General features: G+C 37.5%; 1 protein-coding gene across 1 annotated transcript in view; it reads right to left on the bottom strand.

Moving 5' to 3' along the window:
* Nucleotides 1–19,811, bottom strand: part of Tpd52 (tumor protein D52) — a 250,902-nt gene that overhangs the window by 118,903 nt on the left and 112,188 nt on the right. The window contains exon 1 of the mRNA XM_047548173.1: nt 17,935–18,177. Within this exon, the coding sequence (XP_047404129.1) occupies nt 17,935–18,141 (207 nt within the window). The 5' untranslated portion in view covers nt 18,142–18,177. Of the gene's footprint in view, nt 1–17,934 lie in introns of the transcript that reaches the window.

Below are 19,811 nucleotides of genomic sequence, written 5' to 3'. Positions count from 1 at the left end.
TTGGTACCAAAATAGAAGGTGAATCAATGGTACAGAATAGAGGACACGGACACAAACCCAAATAAATACAATTTTCTCATACTAGACAAAGGGGCCAAAAATATGCAATGGAGAAAAGATAGCCTCTTCAACAATGGTGCTGGGAGAATTGGAAATCCATATGCAACAGAATGAAACTAAACCCATATCTCTCACCATGCACGAAACTAAACTCAAAATGGATTAAGGATCTCGGAATCAGACCAGAGACCTTGCATCTTACAGAAGAAAAAGTAGATCCAGAGCTTCAACATGTCGGCTTAGGACCAGACTTCCTCAACAGGACTCCCATAGCACAAGAAATAAAAGCAAGAATTAATAACTGGGATAGATTCAAACTAAAAGCTTTCTCTCAGCAAAGGAAACTATCAGCAATGCAAAGAAAGAGCCTACAGAGTGGGAGGAAATCTTTGCCAATCATACTTCAGATAGAGCACTAATCTCCAGAATCTATAAGAACTCAAAAACTCTACACCAAGAATGTAAATAATCCAATTGACAAATGGGTTAAGAATGAATAGACACTTCACAGAAGAAGATATACAAGCAATCACAAACATATGGAAAAATGTTCAACATCTCTAGTAATAAGAGAAATGCAAATCAAAACCACCACCTAAGATTCCATCTCACCCCAATTAGAATGGCGATTATGAAGAATACAAGCAACAACAGGTGTTGGCGAGGATGTGGGAGAAAGGTACACTCTTACATTGCTGGTGGGGGCTGCAAATTAGTGCAGCCACTCTGGGAAAGCAGTGTGGAGACTCCTTAGAAAACTTGGAATGGAACCACCATTTGACCCAGCTATCCCACTCCTTGGCCTATACCCAAAGGACTTAAAATCAGCATATTACGAGATACAGCCACATCAATGTTCATAGCTGCTCAGTTTCACAATAGCCAGATTGTGGAACCAACCTAGATGTCCTTCAACTGATGATTGGATAAAGAAATGTGGTATATATATATATACAATGGAGTATTACTCAGTCATAAAGAATGATAAAATTATGGCATTTGCAGGCAAATGGATGAAATTGGAGAATATCATGCTAAGTGAGATAAGCCAATCTCAAAAAAACCAATGGACGAATGATATCGCTAATAAGTGGATGATGACACATAATGGGGGGTGGGAGAGGTTAGTGTTAGTGTTAGAGTTAGGGTTAGGGAGGGGGCAAGAATGGAGGAAGGAAGAACTGTATAGAGGGAAAAGAGAGGGTGGGAGGGGTGGGAGGGGTGGGGGGAAGGGAAAAAATAACAGAATGAATCAAACAACATTACCCTATGTAAGATTTATGATTACACAAATGGTATGCCTTACGCCCATGTACAACAGGAGAAACAACATGTATCCCATTTGTTTACATAAAAAAAAAAAAAAGGTAAAAAAAAAAAAAAAAAAAAAAAAAAGAAAAGATTTTTCTCTGACAAACATTGATGGAATATTTTACCCAGTAAGCTTGAAAAAAATGTATAAAAAATTCTTGCTGGGTGTGGTGGTGCACGCCTGTAATCTTGGTGACTTGGGAGGCTGAGGTAGGAGGATCTCAATTCAAAGCCTGCCTCAGCACAGCAGGCACTAGCGACTCCAGGGAGACCCTGTCTCTAAATAAATATAAAATAGGACTGGATATGGCTCATGGTTGAGTGGCCCTGAGTTGAATTCCCAGTACCCACAAAAAAAAAAAAAAAGAAAGAAAAAAGAAAAAGGAATTCTTTTGAGAGAAGGAAAATTACATAAAGGTCAGAAACTTGGATCTCATAACAAAGGAAGGGCATTAGAGAAGGAATAAGTACAATAAAATAAAAACTTCATTTTTCTTATTCTTAATAGATCTAAAAGAAAACAGTTCATCAATGATAAAGGGGAGCAATTTTCCAAGAAGACATAACAATCATTAGTATGTGCGCACCTACAAGCAGAAAGTCAAAACACATGAGGCAAAAACCAATAGAACTGCAAGGAAACGGACAAATCCACTCTTACAAATGGAGACCTCAACACCCCACCCACATGAGAAATGGACAGATCCAACAGGCATAAAAATCAATAAGGATATGGTTGAATTCAACACCACCATCAATCAACTGGATATAATGGACATTTATAGACGATTTCATCACAAGAACAGAATACATATTCTTCTGAAGCTCACTTGGAAGAATTACCAAATTAGGTCATATTCTAGACCATAAAACACACCTTAAACTTAAGAGATTAGAAATCATACAATGTCTGCTCTCAGACAACAATGGAATTAAACTAAACAATAACAGAATGTAAGCTCAAAATCTCAAAATACTTGGAAAGTATACTACATACTTCTTAACACCTGGGTTAAGAAGAAATTTCAAGAAAAATTTAAAAAATACTTTCAACTAAATGAAAATGGAACTTATCAAAATTTGTGGGGTGCAGTGAAAGTAGTGTTCAGAAAGAATATTACAGTGCTGAATGCATATATTAGAAAGGAAGAAAGCTCTGAAATCAATCAACTAAACTTTCACCTTAACAAAATGGAAAAGGAAAAGCTAACTAAACCCAAAGTAAACAGAAGAAAAAATTTAATTAGGGCAGAAAGCAATGAAACTAAAAACAGGAAATCAGTACAAAAAATCAACAAAGCCAAAGCTGGTTCTTTAAAAAGATCAATAAATTTGATAAGTTTCCAGTCAGGTTTACAAAGAGAAAGAGAAGACATAAAGTACTAATATAGAAGTCCCCCTCTATCCATAGCAGATATGTTCCAAGACCCTCAGTGGATGCCTAAAACTGTAGATAGTACTAAACTCTACATGTTTTCTTTCTAAACATACATATCTCTGATAAAGTTTAATTTAAAAATCAGCTAGTGATTAACAATAATAACTAATAACAAAACAGAGCAATTACACAAATATACTGTAATAAGAGTTATGGAACTATGATATTTCTCTCAAAATACCTTTTTTGTACTATAACAACCTTTCTCTTGTTGATCTCAGGTAATTGAAACCATGCTGAGCAAAACCATGTATAAGATATAAAAAAGGGATATGGCTACAGAACTTATGGACATTAAAAGGCTAATAAAGAACTCTATGCCTGCAAATTTGATAACCTAAATGAAATGCTCTAATTCTTTGAAAGATGCAATCCACCAAAACTCATACAAGAAACAGGCAATCTGAATAGGCCTACTTCTATTAAAGAAGTTCAATAATAATTAACAGCCTTCCAAAACAGAGAACACCAGGTCCAGATGAATTCACTGATGAATTCTACCAAACATTTGGTAGAATACCATACAATCTCCCTTAGAAGACAGAAACAGAGGGAATACTTCCTAGTTCATCCTATGAGGTCAGCATTACTAACACCAAAACTACGTAAGGACATTACAATGAAAACTATAGACCAAATGTTTCATAACATGAATTTTAAAATATTCAACAAAATATTAGCAAATAAAATTCAACATTTAAAAAGAATTATACACCATACAAAGTGGGTTTTATGACAAGTTCAACAAGTTATGAAAAATCAATTAATGTAATTAACAGGCTAAAGAAGAAAACTCACATGGTCATATCAATGATTGCAAAAAGCACAACAAAATCCAATATTCATTCACGATTAAAGATTCTCAGTAAACTAGTAAAAGGAACTTTTCAAATTGATAAAGAATATCTCCAAAACTCTACAGCTAACATCATACTTGATGAGAAACTTGAAGCTTTTCTACTAAAATCAGGAAGAAGTCAAGAATGTACCCTCTCATGTGGCTATTCCACATCATACTGAAGTTCTAGCTAATGCATAAGACTAAAAAACAAAAACAAAAACAAAAACCACAAAAATAAAAGATAAAGATTGAGAAATAAGTAATCTTTCCTTTGCCAATGACATGATTTTATATATATATAATTATATTATATAATATTATATATTATATTATTTTATATGTTACATATATAAAATCATGTCTCTCACACACCAATGTATATATAGAAAATTGTTTTTAAAAAGGAAATCAATTACAATTAAAAAAAACCACCTGGAACTAATCAGGGTTACAATAGGGTTGTAGGATATAAACAGAATGAAAACCCATCTAGTCAAAATATTGGTAAAATCATCAATGAAGATGAAGTCAATGAAGATGGTAAGTACATACAGAGAAAGAGAAAAGCTGAGAACTAGTGCTAAAGAAAAAAATGAAAGAGTTGAGAAGATTTCTATCAAGGAGACTTTTTAAAGCATTTCTAACAAAACAGTAGTTTGAAATGTTGCTAAGTAAGAACTTTTCTGCTCTAGGAGACCTCTTGCATCCTACATTAAGGAAGGTCAGAAGGGAAGTAATGCTATCAAGAGTTAACAAGAAGGCAAGAAATAGTTACAAGGAAGGTTAAAGTGGTGACTGTTCATAAAAATATATTTTTTAAAGTAAATACTGGAACAAGTCCTCAAAAATCTCTTAATGAAGAAGCATGACTGAAAAATTTCAAAAACCTTTGGAATGAAGGGATTTCATAGTAGCAGGAGAATAACTACACTAGATATGGGAAAATGGAGTTACAAGAGGAAGTTATGTGTTCTCTCCCTCTTGGTAGACATACAGAATTTTACTTCCAACTATTCTAGGAAGTAGAACATTTCAAAAACTAGATCAAATGTCCTTCTCTCAGGTCTTACATAACTCAATCAGTACTATACAGTTTCTTTAATAATATTACATTTAAATTTTATTAAAATTTGAACTTTCTTGCTATATTTCAAAATGAAAACAGGTATCTATCTTGTTTACTACTAAAAAAAAAAAAAAACAAGCAGCATAAATATGTAAACTCAGTTCCAAAAAACAAAGAAGAAAATAGAATCGGCATATATCATATTTTATGAAGAATCTTCTAGTAATCAATTTCTCTCCCATCTATGGCACCATCTGACACTACCCACATTTCAATGTTTAACAAACACGCCAAAGAAATTCTTTCAGAGATGTGTTATATAAAAGGCTACTCTAAAAAGTGCTTTGAGAGATCTGACATAAAAATGCTACTGCTGCCGCCTTCTACTTCTTATTCAACCTGCACATAAAAATACAGGGGCAACACAAATAACATCTGGAAAAAATGTCCAGGACAGGAACAGGCTCATAAATAGACACTTAAAATTTAAATCCCTAGAGCAAGGCTGTGAATATGAGATGAGATATTAAAACTGTTTCAGGGGAAAAGAACCTCAACGTAGGCTGTCAGAATAAATTCAGGGTTGGTTCCCCAAAGTGATTCTGCCTAAAGGCATTAATTGATTTCATTTCCAGTGATAAGGAGTAGTGTGGTTTTCCACAGTGTATGTGGCAAAGCAGGTACATGTAGCAATGTGTGGTGTAGCACCTGGAGACATCTGTAACCAAGTACCCACAGAAGTCAAGGCTTTGAGGTAAACAAGCCTTTTCTGTCCCACATCAATTAGATCAAAATACTGAAGTATAAAAGTGTTGGTTGTTGGCTGCTAAAAATTCCCAGCTAAAGGTCAACATAAGGAATCTCAAAGTTTCTATGACAGCCCAAAAAGAAACCTTTACTTTAGTTAGTCATGATTTTCTAAAAAACAAACTCACAGTCTAATTCTGCAGATGGCTGAATGACAATATAAATTGTATTCCCAACTTTTCAGATCCTCTAATATTAAAGTATCAATTAGGCAGGCAGTGGATTCTGAAAACTGCAGTGGGATGGTATAAGTAGATGCTTAAACCATTAAATCCTACTGAGTGTTCTCTGCCAATAAAAGAAGTGCCTCCATACCCATCTGAGGAGTTTAGTCTCCCCTTTCCTGAAGAACCTGCAACGGTCAACATGAACATACTTACAAGGGACAGTTGATCCTCCTAAACATCCATCTCTACCACTTGTTTCTAGACCCACATTGTTCAGTATGGTTATCCACTAGACATATGTGGCTATTTAACTCTAATTTCAATTTAAAATTAAATAAAATTTAAAATTCATTTCCTCCATTGCACTAGTCACATTTTAAATACTCAAAAACTATATGTGAATAGCATATTATAGGACAATTCTGTCATCACAAAAAGTTCTATTAGAGAGCACTGTCCCAGACTTTTATACAAACTCAAGTTCTCAGTAGACTATCAAAGGTAAGATAAAAAGTACAGTCCACATGGACATGCAGTATACACAAAATGATTGCATGATTTTGCCAATTTAGATGAACAGAAACTGGGGATAAATGTGGAAATGGGTCCTAAGAGTCTGGTATCATGGTGAGAGGAAAACAGTGTTGCTTGAAATAAAAATTTATTATAAGTAGATGTTCTGGACACTAAGTTAGCTTAAGTGGGTAGGAGTAGCTTTCAGGAGTTCGCATAGTTGGATGAATGAAACTTGGACCCATTTAGACTACACTAAATGAAACTGAAATACCAAAACTTCCCAAGGATAGAGGAAGGTATTTAAAAGCTTGGAGACAATGGAATGTTGGAGTGGATTTATTATTTCCCCTTAGCATGTTGCCTGGGAGGATCTATAAGATACTCCTTTCACCAATATTCAAGAACTTTCATTGTTAATCTGCTTTCCAAAGGGTGTTATGGCTATTTACCCAGGTGAGTGTCCATGGAGGAAGGGAAAATAATCACACTTTTCAGAGATTATCTGAACTGACTGTTTCTCAGAGATCCAATTTACTACCATTCAGAAGAGGGGCTACGGAGTTCACATGCTCACTGTCATTATAGCTCAGGTCTAACCCATGTACCCATTCTGTGGTTATTTTACAGTTCCAGAAGGCAACTGGGATAGGTACTAGGCAACTAGTAGAATCTCCTCATTGGTTCCCTGATTTATGGAGTGAGGGCTATTAAGCTAGAAAGAACAAGTGCAAGATACTACAACTTGCCCTTGTTCCACTTTACCAAAAATGCAAATTAAAGGCAATACTACATTCCTGGAAGGATTACAGCAATGAATGCCACCATCAAGGACTTAAAAGATATAAAGATACTAATTCCTACAATATTCCCCCTTAACTTGCCTACTTGACCCTGCAACAAACAGATGGGTCTTAGAGAATGACAATTTATTATCATAAACCTAATCAGCTGATAAATCCAATTGTAGCTGCTATACAAGACATGACTTCAAGGCTGGAACAAATCAAATATACTGCAGCATCTGGGATGCAATTATTGACCTGACAAAGCTTTCTTTAAGTAAACCTGCTAGTAAAGCCCATGTTATCTCAAGGTTATATCAATTCTCTAGCTCTAAGTTTTGTCCTAATCTGCAGGAATTATGATTGCCATGCCATTCCATTGGACATTCTGCTGGTCCATTACACTTGCTGATGGAACCTCCAAGTAGCAACAACTTCTCCAGACACATGGTAAGATACATGAATGCCAGAGGATAATAAATCCCACCTTGGTGAAATTCCTAAGGGCTAATGGTCTAGAACATGTAAAGACACCCTTTCTTACTAAAAGGAAAGAAGCACAATCCTTAGTGGTTCTTTTTAAATTTTGTAAGCAACAAATACATAATTTGGACATGTTTCTCCAATCCCTTTATCAAGTAACCCCAAAATCTGCCAGTTTTGAGAGGACCCCAGGACCAGATAAGACTCTGCAACAGGGCCAGGCTCTCAGGCCAGCTATTCTACTTTTGGGCTGTATGACCTGCAGATGCAGTGGCGCTTGGAAGTCTGTGGGAGATGAAGTTGGAGGAGTCTTTGACAGCCCTCTGTAGGTGGCTGATAGTACAGACCCAAGGTGGCACTGAAGGACAGTTGTTAAAATAGCAGGCAGAACTCTAAACAGTACACACAAATAAACATTTTGCCCATAAAGAGAGATAGCTTATATTTATTGTAGAAAATGGTGAATGATTTTGCTGATGGTTAGGTGCTAATAAAAAAAATGACTGAAAATAGATGATAAGGTCTTGAGCTCTCTGAATAGGTACAGAAGTTGGGTGTGGTGGTACACTCCTATGATCCCAGCTACTTGGAATGCTGAGGCAAAGGATTGCCAAGTTCAAGACCAGTCTGGGCAACTTAGCAGACTCTGTCTTGAATTAAAAAATTAAAAGGGCTGAGGATGAAACTCAGTAATAGAGTGCCACTGAGTTCATTACCCAGTATTGGGGCAGGAGTGGGGGTACTCTGAATAGGCACAGAGTAAAAACATAAATGAGTCTGTATTAGTCTATGTTTCATTGCTTTAACAAAATATCCAAAGTTGGGTACTTTATAAAGAAGGAGGTTTATTTAGCTCACAGTTTTAGAGTCTGAGAGCTTGTTTGGAGGGTCTAGCAGGGGAGCGCAGATACTCGTATACCCTTGACCGACGAACGTCCTCCTCTATCGGGGAAGGTTGTCCTCTTCCACAGAGCACGCAGTTTTGGGAGGGACGCACATGGAGCGGTGAGGGAGGAAGGGGACACCCGCCTAGCCAGCCAAATCAGCCGAATCAATCCTGGCGATCAATGGGGTGACAGATGTCGCTGCCATCGCCCTCACATCCATAGAGTCTGAAAGTTCAAAAAGGATGGTACTGGTTTTGTAAGGGCCCCCATAACTATGTCTCATCATGGCAAATGATATCATGGTGGGAGTATATCTGATATGGAGAGATCACATGGCCCCAAAGGAAGCCAAAAAGCAATTCAGGGGTCACACTTGCTCTCTTCTAACAACTCTTTCTCATGAGAACTAAATGGGGTCCCATAAGAATTATATCAATTACTTCTGAGGTCAGCACTCCCAATGACCCAATCTCCCAACATTGGGTTTCACCTCTTAAAGGTCCTACTACTTCTCACGTCACCACACTGGGGACCCAACTTCCAATACATGAACCCTTGAGAGACAGACCATAGTCAGACCATAGCAAGTTAAATGTGAATGACCTCTTCATCAGAAGAATCTTAATACTCAGATGGACAAAATAACCATTCCACTGAGTGACAGTCAACCTCTTCCCCCAGCTATTCCTGTCCCTCCCAAATAGGTTCAAGAACAAAGTAGCCCCAGAAACAGGGATGTGCTTCTGTCTCAGGGCTAAAGGGGTATCTCAACATGCCCCAGACATTAGTTATATAAAAATGTCAACAAGGTAGTAGGTCCTTCTACAGTGAAGATGGAGAGTATGAATGAATTCAGGAACACTGACTTTTACTCACCTATGTTGATATGGTTACAATTCCTACTAGATGACTAATCTGTCAACATCAAAGACTAAGACTAAGATACCAATATAGCATCATTCCCTGGTGGGTAAATTGATTACATTCAGCCGTTCTATATAGAAAAAAATAATAATAACATTATCACTAGAATAGACACTCTGAATATGGACTTGCCTTATTTGTCCAAAATGATTCTACCAAAACACTATCTCTGTATATAATCCCTTAATCACTGACAAGGCATTCCATATGACATTGCCTGTAACCAAAGAAATCATTTTATAGGAAACAGTGTAGGGTAATAGGCTTATTGCTTATGAAATTCACTGGTCTTACGTGTGCTGGGCCTGACAGTCTAGTGAAACGATCCTTTCTATTTTTTTAATTAAACTTTCTCTTTTGAAATCATTATAAATTCTCATGCAGTTTTAAGAAATAATACACAGAGACCCACTTACTACTTACCTTTATAAGACTATCACAACTAGGAAATTAAATCAACACTGATATAGTTCAAAGATCTTGTTCAGATTTCACTAGTTTTACCTGTAATTGTTTATGTATTTGGCTTTATGAGATTTTGTCATGTATACCAGTTCCTGTTTATCACCACAGTCAAATACACAGCAATTCCACTGACATAGGATCCCTGTGTGTCCTTTTATACCTCTCAACCTCCCTTCTACCTATATATCCCATTCCTACCTCTTGGCAAACACTGATGTTTTCCATCTCTATAATTCTGTCATTACAACATCATGTAAATAGAATCACCCAGTATGTAACCCTTTGAGACTGGCTTTTTATTTGTGCAGCCTAATTCCCTTTAGAGTAGTTGGGATTATTGCATGTATCAACTGCTTGTTACTTTTTATTGCTATGTACTATTCCATGATAAAAATGTACTACAGTTTAACCTTTCACCAGTTGAAAGGCATATAGGCTACTTCCAGTTTTTAGTACTACAGATAATGCCATTACGAACATTTGTGCAGGAAGTTAATGAACATAATTTTTCATGTCTTTGGGGTAAATTCTCTGTGCCCAGTAGTGTCCAAATCCTGGTGTCCCCTTATTTCTTTTCGGAGAACCCAACCATATCAATCTGGGTAGTTTGTCAGAAACCAGGCAACTTGGAACTGCCAACTCCCATGCCAGGACAGACTCACTGTCCAGCAGTTGCCAACTGCAGAGTCCCTGAAGCTTTAAAAAGGAGGACAAAATGTAAACTAAATCTGAACTATTTAATCTTACCCCCCAAACCATACAAATCAGATTCTTCTTAAAAGTTACATTCTTTAATGTAATTTAAGAGTTTCTTTTATGTCCTTAATGCCAAAAAATAAAAACAAACTTAAGAGCTATAATCATGCCACAACAATTAATACATTCAAATGAGAAAAATATTTTTAAATATTTTTAAAAATAAAACCTAAACAACCTTAAAAGAAGGAAGCAACATTTCTGGGCAAAAATAAGAATTAGGAAAGATCTATAAATAGAAAAAGTTAATGCTGATTCAAAAAGTTTCTAAAAGAGTATGAGCCAGATTATATGACCACCTACAAAATACAATATATACAGAAAATAAGCATCTTCCCTTTTAGGAAATGAATACTACTGCTCATAGGCACAGAAAGACCTACTTTTCCCTGAGAATTCTATTCACTTTTATTGTCCTTTTATTAAATAGTCACATTTCCTTTAAACATGCTTTGAAAATGTTAGACACCACCATGAAACTAAACATTTCAGAAGATTTTTTTATCAGTAACTCAGAGATAACTCTTAGAATTCTACAATGTAAAATCAGGCTGGCATTACAGTTAAAATCAGAAACGTTTTCCAATATTCCTTTTCATTTTAAATATTAATTTTTAAAACACTGGTGTAATTTTTAAAGTTGTCAACACAAAACTAAGGGAAGAAAAAAGGTTAACCAAAACTAGATAATTTTGCTACCATATGAATTTAGAGGACTTAAAACTTACATAAAAATTAGAGGGGCTGGGGAGATAGCTCAGCTGTTAGAGTGTTTGCCTTGCAAGCACAAGGCCCTGGGTTGGATCCCCAGCACCACAAAAAAAAAAAAAAAAAAAAAAAAAAAAAATTAGAGAATTTTTCCCTTTTTTTTTTTTCATTGTAAACAAATGGGATACATGTTGTTTCTCTGTTTGTACATGGAGTAAAAGCATACCATTTGTGTAATCATAAATTTACATAGAGTAATGTTGTTTGATTCATTCTGGTTTTTTCCCTTCCCCCACCCCTCCCACCCCTCTTTTCCCTCTATACAATCCTTCCTTCCTCCATTCTTGCCCCCCTCCTTAACCTTAACCCTAACCCTAACCCTAACACTAACCTCTCCCACCCCCCATTATGTGTCATCATCAGCGAGTCATTCCTCCTTTGGTTTTTTTGAGATTGGCTTATCTCACTTAGCATGATATTCTCCAATTTCATTCATTTGGAATTTTTCTCTTTATATTGAAACAAATCCTTTAAACAATCTGTATTTTTCATTTTTTCAGTATTCTAAAAAGAACTACACATCTGATTGAAATGTTCTGTCTCTCAGAATATTCCAGTATTTTGAAATAAAAAATAACAGTAACAATAAGAAATGTTCACAAGTGAAAAACAGCATTTAAAAATGTTTGCAAGAAATCCACCTAACATATCGCTAAAAATAAGATAAAACTATATGCTGTCCTGTAATATGAGTATTCTAAATAAATTAAAAAGTAGTAAGATGTGCTACTGCCTTTTTTAATGTGCTAAAAAGTGATATGCCACCCTCTACTGTAAAAGGACCAGTAGTAATAATGTTCATAGAGCAGAAAAAACAATCCTCTGTTCAACTATTGCCACCTTGTGGCTATGAGATGTGTTAATGCTACAGCAAAGGTCCCAAGTCTGCAAATTTATATTACTGAAGTACATAAGAGAGATTAAGGTTTTAAGATGTTAAGAGGGGAGGGGGAGAAAAAAGATTAACTGACCAAAAAACAAACTTTTGCAAATATTTACCAAGTTTTTTATATATAAGGGGGCAACATATTGGTCACAAAACTAAATAGGACTTGCTCCTACCCCCAATAAGCCTAAACAAAATAAAAATTAGTTGAAAAAATAGATGCAGAAACCAGTATTAAAACTAATGAACCAAAGGAAAAGTGGATGAGAGAGCACAGGGTAAGTACCGAACTCACAGCCTCCATACAAAAAAACAGTGTTGCAGGTCTTTTAAACCCAGGCTTTCTTTACTGAGTAACCTCAGTGAAACATAAGGAAAAGAATCACAATGCACTGCCCTTAGGAAAGGTCTCTGCAAGCGTAATTTTTGGGGCTCTTATTGAAAAGCACCTATTGAGGTCCACATATACTTTACTCTGTACTTTAAGAACTTTAAAAATTAAATCAAAGGGTACTACTTGAGCTTCATTTATATATATATATATATATATATATATATATATTGAAATCCCATAATAAGCGATCTGAATGTCATTTTTCATTTATAATTATTCAACCATCAAACTAAATATTACTACAATTTATACCATATTAAATTCTTGCTTATATATAAAGCTTTAAGTAAGGGATGAAAAGAGTGAAAGTAATAACCTTGATCTCTAAGTCAGATTCCTTTACTGTTCTTCCCTTATCCCATCCCTCCTCCCTCCCCCTCAATCCCCTTCCTCTATAAGTTCTTTCCCTAACAGATCTTTCTTCTATTTGATGGAACCCCCACCTCCCATGATTTTTTAAAATAAAGTCTGCAGTCAGGGAAGCTAATTCCAGGGTAAAGAGCAAAGGTAAAGTAATAATGTTTTGTTTAGGGAACAGCAAATTTTATCTTCAAAAGAAAAAAACTGAGCAGATGCCATTCTGCCATTCTACAAATAAAATCTTACACAGAACCCCAATATATACATATAAAATTGTTTTTGTTAGTATATTTCATGAATTCAAATTGGTAGCATTTCTTTATTATGAAGTAAAAACTGTGAATGTGCAGTAATTTTGATGGGTATCAGAGATAAGGGATAACAAACCCAGTTTTTAATTCCTGTATTTTGTTTTAGTTGTCCAATATGAGGAAAATCCACCTAGGGGCTGAGCGTGTGGCTCAATGGTAAAGTATTTCTTGCCTAGCCCTGGGTTCCATTCCTCATAACACACACACACACACACACACACACACACACACACACAAGAATCAAATTCACTTATAATAGCACATGTTGATGAGGTCGAGGAAATGAGCATTGCCAAGCACTGCAGTGAGAGTTAATTACACCAGCTATATCTATCAAATTCAAACTGTGCATGTACTTTCTCCCAGAATACATCCTACAAATTCACTCTCATAAGCATGCAAAAAAAGCAAATGTTCACTGTAATATTGTCTGTTGGGGGGAGAGGCAACAACCTAACAATTTTAATGAAGGCCTTTCCTAGCTAAATAAATGATATCTACCACAAAATACCAACAATTTTTAAAATGAGGAATAAAAATCACACATATGACTCAAAGTTACACTTCAGTGAAAATAACAATTTTCAGTAGCAGCAACTAAGACATACTTTTTTTTTCAAATATTAGGCACTTGTATTAAGTTTTTTAAATAATTAATTATTTAATCAAATAAAAATAAGGTTAGGCAATAATGATTTGTTTAGGGAACAGCCCTAAAGAGATTATTTAATCTCATAATAATCCCATGACATAGTGTTTCCTTTTTTTAAAAAAGGAAAAGGAGATACACAGATATTTAGTCATTTCCCAAGGAAAAACAGTTATAAATAGAAAACCAGGATTTAAACCCAGAGTTTATACCCTTAAACAGTAATAACAGTTCAAAACAGTACTTATAGTATTAGTCAATTTAATAATTACACTTATAATATGTATACATATATAAAACTCCAGACGCACCCATTAAAAAGCCTACTCTCCAGTCTTGAGAAAGCAAGAAAAAGGAAAAGAGTTGTTTATATTTCACGTAATAATTTTCAGTGCTATGTACACTTTGTTTTTAAAGTTTATAAATGTTGCTTTTTTACTTCATTAATAATTAATTTGTTTCAAAAATCCTGATCATATAGTCAGTATTCATCTGTAATCTCAGGACAGTCATCAATTAAATAGATCCAGAAACTTCAAAAAGGCAAACTGGACCCCTGTCCACACCTAACAACTGCTCATATTACTCATCATAAATGTAAGAGAGAAATATACACAAAACTTCCAAATAAACATTAAAATTAAATTTTAAGTTTTCTTATGATTCTTACAACTGTTTTCACTCAATTATTGTTCTGGTCAGGCACATTTAACTAATATGCTCAAGCCTGTATTATTTAACTTGTGCAAATTGCTTAGAGTAGTCGCACACACATCAGACTTCAAAGACAGGCCAGGTGGAACTGAAGTTCCAATATACATGTACATTCATTCATTTATTCATTTGGCAAATATTTACAGAGTGCCCACCATGGGTCAAGCACTGTTCTAGGTACTAGGGACATACAAGGGAGAAAGGTCTCTCTCTCTGTCCTCCTAAAACTTACATTCCATGAGGGTGGGAGAGAAGTCAAGAAAAACTTCTTTCTGAAGTGTGCATAGTACCCTGGCACAAGGTGACATATTACAGATTAAAAATATCCTTAAATTAGGGATTGAACACTATGTCACGTGCATGTAAATGGCTGATTTTGGGTGTTTGTTTGGTTAGTTAGTTTTATTTATTAATTTTTTTTTTTTTTTGCTGTGAAAAACTATTGTCTCTGAAGCATACAGCTCAATCTCTAAATAGACTTTTTTTTTTGCAGTGCTGGGGACTGAACCCAGGGCATTGGGTTTGTGAGGCAAGCACTCTCAATCGAGCTATATCCCCAGCACTACATTTTTAAAATAGCCTCTTAAGTGTTTTTTTTTTGTTTTTTTTTTTTTGAGAGCAGTTTTAGGTTTATAGCAAAACTGAAATAGTAGAGAGAAATCCCACGCACTCCCTGAACCCTAACTATACAGCCTCCCCTACTAGGAACATCCCCACCAACCAGTACATTTGTTACAATGGATGAACCTACATGGTTTGACAAAGCTTATTATTCACTATTTGATAGTGAGGTTTCATTAAAAGAACTATGTGGTTCTGAAACGTCTCTTGTGCAACTACCCTCCAAAAGGCAAGAGGACAGTAGAGAAATGGCTGGGGTCACATAATATCTAAAATGCATTAAGTGAAAGCTTTTTCTATACCATGTAGTAAGAACCCTTTAAAGGTATTATTTTATATAAACTTCCCAATAACTCCAGTTAGAGTATTATTTTCACTTAGAGATGAGGAAGCAAACTCAAGTAGGCTAATTTGCCCGTCACTCAGCTAGTAAGATGGCTGAATCACAATCCCAGTAGCCTCAAATTGAGCAAGACCACTACATCTCCAATACCATAGCAAGAAAGGTATATTTAAGCTTGTAAGCAATATGAATGGTGGTTTACAAAGTTCCCAGGAAAAACATAAAGACCAACGCCTTACATCAGATTTGTAGAGCACAACACTATTGCAGTGTGTATAATGACTGAAGTCAGAGGTATCAATTACTGAATAAAAGGGACCACTCAAAATGCAAAGCTAAGAACCTGTAAAACACAGACTACAACCCAGGTTCCTGATACCCTCCTTCCCTGAAAATTTTCCTTCCATTAAACCAAGAAGTCCAAGAACTATGAACCAGGAAAATGTGAACCACATATCACAACTAAACACATCTACTCTCCATCTAGTAGAATAATGTTTTCAAAACTGTGTTAGAGAAAAACTGCCTGTGGAGACTCTGTTTAGTCTGAACTGGACTAGGCAAATCCAATGGATGTGCTGAGACTATCAGGAAACTGGAAAAACTAAGCAGCCCAATTAGAACTGTCTTGGAGAGGAATGGAAAGGGAGTCTTGCTCACTTATACATACCCTGAATGTTGCCTTCATTAAACATTCATTACTGCTTACAAGTAAAACACTAAAGTATGAGAGACATTTTGAGCTTCAAACTCTACACATGTGATACCACAATTTTTATTCTTGCCACAATTAACTCAGCAATTGAGAATTATTTTCTGAAGATTCTGAAGGAACTTTAAATGTGGTACTTATGGGCTGGCAGTGAGAAAGGGTGAAGGTGAGAAACAGGGAAAGTCTATTCCTACACAAATATTCAGAAGAACACTGAATTATATATATGCTTCCTACCTTACCACACTTCATCATCAATGCCTTATGCCAAGGCTGAATCTCATTCATCCCTTTGATGATTTCAGGTCCGCTGAGATGCTGAATTCCCCAACTATGGTAGACAGAATAATGTGCCCCCAAAGAAGTCCACATCCTAATTGGAATGTTACCTTCCATGGCAAGGGAGAATTAAATTGCGGGTAGGATTAAGATTATTATTGTAGATTATCTGGTAGGCCCAATGTAATCAAAAAGGACCTCAAAAATGAATGAGACATAAGTCCTTGTTAGAAGGACTCAACCTATTGTTACTGGTTTTGAAGAAGTAAAAGGAGGCCAGAAGTCAACCAACACCAGCTCCTATAAACTAGAATAGGCAAGGAAACATCCTTCCAAAACCTAGGGAAAAGGAAACTCTGCCAACACCTTGGTTGTAACCCAGTGACACTCCATCAGACTTCTCACTTATAACCCTCAAAATAATAAATTTGTATTAAGCCACTAAATTGTGGTAATTTATTACAGCAGAAAAAAGAAAACACACCAGACTTCTAATCCTTGGATCTTAGGAAAATTTTGACTATCACCACTAAAATGACCCTATAATCCAGGAGACTGCCTATTTGGTACCATTACCCAAGGAAATAAATACAGAAATTGAGAAAGTTTTTAAAAAATATAATACAATTTCATGTCTGCAGATCCCAATGGTTAAAAAAAAAAAAAAACCTCAGGCTTGTATTTATATCTATTTCCTCTATTTCATTTATTTAGTTATTTTTTACTTTACAAAAGTATTGGCTAAGGCAGAGGGCAAATAAAAAACCCAAAAAGGTCATTTACAGAAAAGGAAAGTGAAGCACTGACCTGTTAAATCACTTGCCCAAGTTCAGAAAAACAGTAATTTCATCATTCCCCCATCACTTTAATAAATGCTTATGAAAAGCCTTGTACAACAAACACCAAGTTCCACACTAGAGGTATTGTACAGAGTAAGACCAAGCAGAGCCTTGCCTCTCCCAGAATGAGTCCACTGCTACCAGTCCCCGGAGTCGCCCTAAACCGCCTCACTGGCAGCACTCCCTGCTGGTCCCAGGGCCAGCAAGCCCTAGCAAGACTAGCGTTTACGGAGTGAGGGCAGGACGTAAAAGTACAAAACAATGCAGAAATACACCAACCACGAGCTCGACTGCTAGGCCAGCGATTGAGCCAACACACTTCTGAACTCCAGACCTCCAGCCCCACAAGCCCTTAGCCGCCCTCGGCCCTCCCAGCTCGGATTCCCCTTGCCGGGTCCCCGCCCACCAGCAGACCTGGCCTCACCCACCAGCCGGTCTAGCCCCACCCACCAGCCGGCCTGGCCCCGCCCACATACCACTGGCGTGGCCCCACCCTTTACGCCAGCCCGGCCCAAGCGGCCCGCCGCGTCGTGGGCGTGGTTCCGCGGCTCTCACCCGTCGGAGCTCCTCCCGCTGCATCTCTGAGTGGCGCTCTAACGCGCTGGCAAAACCGCCTGGACGCGTCTGAGGCTTCAGGGAATCGGAATTCCCGCTTTTGGAGCCACTCTCAGTGCCTGCACCTCGAAAGGGCCTGGAAAAGAGAAACACTCGTAGAAAATGGCTCTCGGCAGCTACGGCACGAGTCCGACACAGCGCCGCCATGACGCCTTTACAACCTCTGACCTATGGCCTCTGTTTCGCAAGCGCGCGGGTCAGGGGCGGAGCGACGAGAGGCCCGCCCACCTGCCGCGGAACACTGGGGACCTGCGATTGTCGCCTGAGCGGTGCTGGGGAGGAAGGCGTGTAGGGAGGGGGAGATTTAAGCTAAAGTTGACGGACTAAATCCTTAGTGACTGGAGATGACCGTTCCTGCGGGAAGTGCATTGGGCTCGCAGCGGAGTGTGGTAATGAAACTTAGTGTTCCCTCAGTGGCCGCATGGTTCACATCCCCACGCTCTTCCGGTTCTCCTTGATTATCCTACTTAGAATTGGAAGTCCGGATATTCACGCCGCTTCTCTGCTTTTTTTTCTGTGCTATTTACTACTTCCTAATATGCCATGTGTTGTACTTAAAATAGATTTTAGGTGCTTTCCGAGTTTTCTCCATGAAGGAAGCAATTTGCTTTTAGATCCTTTGCACTGGGCACCTAGACGCAGTTCACATCGAGAAATTCACCCTCGTGAAACTCTGGATCCAATTTGTCCTTTGCCACTTCTGTGGCCAGACCCTTCTCTTGAATATAGTAACCTGAGAAGTTTATCACCACCTATGAGCTACTACTGTACCTTATAGTGTTAACAAGCTGGGACCTTGCAAGAAACAAGCAGTGCAAATACCTGCCCTTAAAACCCCGATTTTTGTGATAGAGTCAGAAAGATTTCAGAGGTGTTGCTCAGAGTAACAGGAATGAGGTGTTTTCTGTGGGGAGTCGGGTACTGAGGATTGAACTTGGGGGCACTTGAACACTGAGCCATATCCCCATCCCTGTCTTGTATTTTATTTAGAGATGAGCATTGAGTCACACCCCCAGCCCGATTTTGTATTTTATTAAGAAACAGATCTCACTGAGTTGCTTAGCGCCTCGCTTTTGCTGAGGCTGACTTTGGTCCTCTTGCATCAGCCGCTGGGATTACAGGTTTGCTTCACTGTGCCCAGCAGGAATAAGTTTATTGGGAGTAGGAAAAAGCAAAGGGGACACTCTCAAGGGAGAGAGTGGATCCTCTCTGAAAGGAAAGGAACAACACCCCTCTCCTACACGTCGGTTTTATTGGGGATCCCCGAGACCCCAGCTGTATTCCCAGAGTGCCCCACCCAGGTCCATCTCTTGACTTTTGGCTGACAGCAAGATGACATCAGACTTTAAAGTTCCCACTGCCATGACAACTCTAAGTCACCTTCACCCATGCTGACCAGTTCTAATTGGATTCTTAACATATAGTCTTAGGGATTTTATGGCTAGGAAGAACTATTTTTACCTCTCAGAGTTTCAGGATTTGGTCACAAAAGTCGCCCCCTTCAGGGTAACTTGGGTTCCTCTTACCAACATTATTTTGGGCCTGCATTTCTCCTGCAGATAACAGGTCGATTGCTAAGCAATGTGACATATCTTGTCAACTTAAGCCAGGCAGGGCTGCAGGTAAATTCCTTCTTGGAAAAGAAAGTGTGGGGTCAGCACAGGCCCCCCCCCTTTTTTTTTTGGAATTATTCTTTTAAACTGTTTCCACCATTCACATCTGTCAGTTCCCTAACCCTAGGGAATTAGGGAATTTGATTGTGCCTGTATACTGCACCAGAGGCCATCATGGTCATTTTTTTCACAATATTAATTCTG

The sequence above is a fragment of the Sciurus carolinensis genome, chromosome 1, assembly GCF_902686445.1.
Source record: "Sciurus carolinensis chromosome 1, mSciCar1.2, whole genome shotgun sequence".
Lineage (NCBI taxonomy): Eukaryota > Metazoa > Chordata > Mammalia > Rodentia > Sciuridae > Sciurus > Sciurus carolinensis.
Note: the sequence above shows the minus strand (reverse complement) of the source record. Positions and strands in the feature narration are given on the sequence as shown.